Genomic DNA, 1,885 nt, shown 5'->3' on the forward strand with positions numbered 1-1,885 from the left:
CGCTGGAAAAAAAGGAAGCGGAGGAGGCAGAGCCAGGCACTGGGAACGAGCGAAGGAGCACCCGCGCTGGGCCACGCAGACCCAGCCCAGCAGCCTTCCTGCGAGCCGTGGAGCCCCGGAGGAGCCGCTCGGCCAGTGTGTCCCGTGGAGGCGGGCTCCAGGCAGACCTGGTGGTCAGGGACTGAGACAGTCCAGACTTGACATCTCAGCCTCAGCCGACAGCTGTGCCATTTCAGCCCGCCCCGCTTCTTCAGTAGCAGGATCAGGTGGTCGACCATGATGGAGAACTCTACGTTGGCCCCTGCAGCCAAGCCCAAGAAGGCCAAGGCCTCCAAGAAGTCCACAGACCACCCCAAGTATTCAGACATGATCGTGGCTGCCATCCAGGCAGAGAAGAACAGAGCCGGCTCCTCGCGCCAGTCCATCCAGAAGTACATGAAGAGCCACTACAAGGTGGGTGAGAATTCAGACTCCCAGATCAAGCTGTCCATCAAGCGCCTGGTCACCACCGGGGTCCTTAAGCAGACCAAAGGGGTGGGGGCCTCGGGCTCCTTTCGGCTGGCCAAGAGCAATGAGCCTAAGAGACTAGTGGCCTTCAAGAAGACCAAAAAGGAAGTGAGGAAGGTGGCCACCCCCAAGAAAGCAGCGAAACCGAAGAAGGCTGCTTCCAAAGCCCCCAGTAAGAAACCCAGAGCCACTCTGGCCAAGAAGGCCAAGAAGACGCCGGTTGCCACACCCAAGAAAGCCAAGAAGCCCAAGACTGTCAAGGCCAACCCAGTGAAGGCATCCAAGCACAAGAAGGCCAAATCTGGGAAGCCCAAAGCCAAGTCCAGTGTGAAGAGGTCCGGCAAGAAGAAGTGACAATGAGGCCTTTTTCTGTGGACACTAATTCCCACCTCTTTCCTCTGTAAATACTAACTACCCTCTCGCCCTCTCATCTATAAGCCTTTGCCCTGTTCTATCTGACTTGATAAGAGACAGAGCTCGAACTCCTCAGAAATGAGGACAAATTGATTTCTTTCTGGAACCAATCATGCAAGGCCAGCAACAATACATCTCATCTCTCTTGATGAGAGTGTACTTAAAAAAAAATTGACATTTCACCTTTTTTGAAACGAGAAAACCACTTGCACACTTGAGTTTTTCCCATAGTGCTCTCCTTGTAAGCTGTGTTCAACATCACAACAGTTTCTGAGGCATTTTTCTAGAACAGGAAAAATTTCACAGCCCCACGCTGTTCTTTTAAGTAGGCATCACAAAAACCAGGGTTTGAGCGAAACTGCTGTTATGAAAAAATTCACTGTGATCACAGAGAACATTCCCAGGTGACACCACTGGGTGCACTAATGCAGAGAGAGTTTCTGGATGCTCGCCTAATGGGAAAAATGTGTAATATGCCCAAAAGCTCCACCCAGCACAATTCTGGTTTTTGGTTTTTTTTGGTGGGTAAATTAGCCCTGATATAGGACTTTACCCTTATAAAAAAACTATGAACCCATTGCTACCTTATTAACATAACATTTTGTGGTGATTCACTAGCCTTTACCCATTTTAAGAATAAATTACCAAATTCGATCTAAAATCATAAAAGCTTAAGAAAAAACATTTCACTGTATCCTGTTGTCTACACTAAGCAAAGTTCACTTCCCCTCAAGCCTTCTACAACTTTCCACCCACCCTCAAGTTTGCCTTTACTAGCTTTTAGAAAGTGGTTTTAAAAAGTGGCACAACTAGATGTTCTGCTTTAAGACAAAACTGCTTTCATACCTGCGTTAAAAAAATTCCAATAATATTGTAATACAGAAACTGTCAGGCATTCTGCCTTCATTCTAATTTTTCAGTCCATGTTAAAACTTTTAACTCAGTTTTAAAGGTTATTTTCATC

The 1,885-nt window shown here is 47.5% G+C and overlaps 1 protein-coding gene across 1 annotated transcript; it reads left to right on the plus strand.

Annotated features, from left to right (window-relative positions):
- The first annotated feature begins 276 nt into the window (after positions 1-276).
- LOC142422526 (histone H1.0) lies at positions 277-861 on the plus strand. The gene has a single exon (XM_075527893.1). The coding sequence runs from the start codon at positions 277-279 to the stop codon at positions 859-861; it is 585 nt and encodes a 194-aa protein (XP_075384008.1).
- Positions 862-1,885: the final 1,024 nt, after the last annotated feature.

This window comes from Tenrec ecaudatus, chromosome 12 (assembly GCF_050624435.1).
Source record: "Tenrec ecaudatus isolate mTenEca1 chromosome 12, mTenEca1.hap1, whole genome shotgun sequence".
In the NCBI taxonomy this organism is placed as follows: domain Eukaryota; kingdom Metazoa; phylum Chordata; class Mammalia; order Afrosoricida; family Tenrecidae; genus Tenrec; species Tenrec ecaudatus.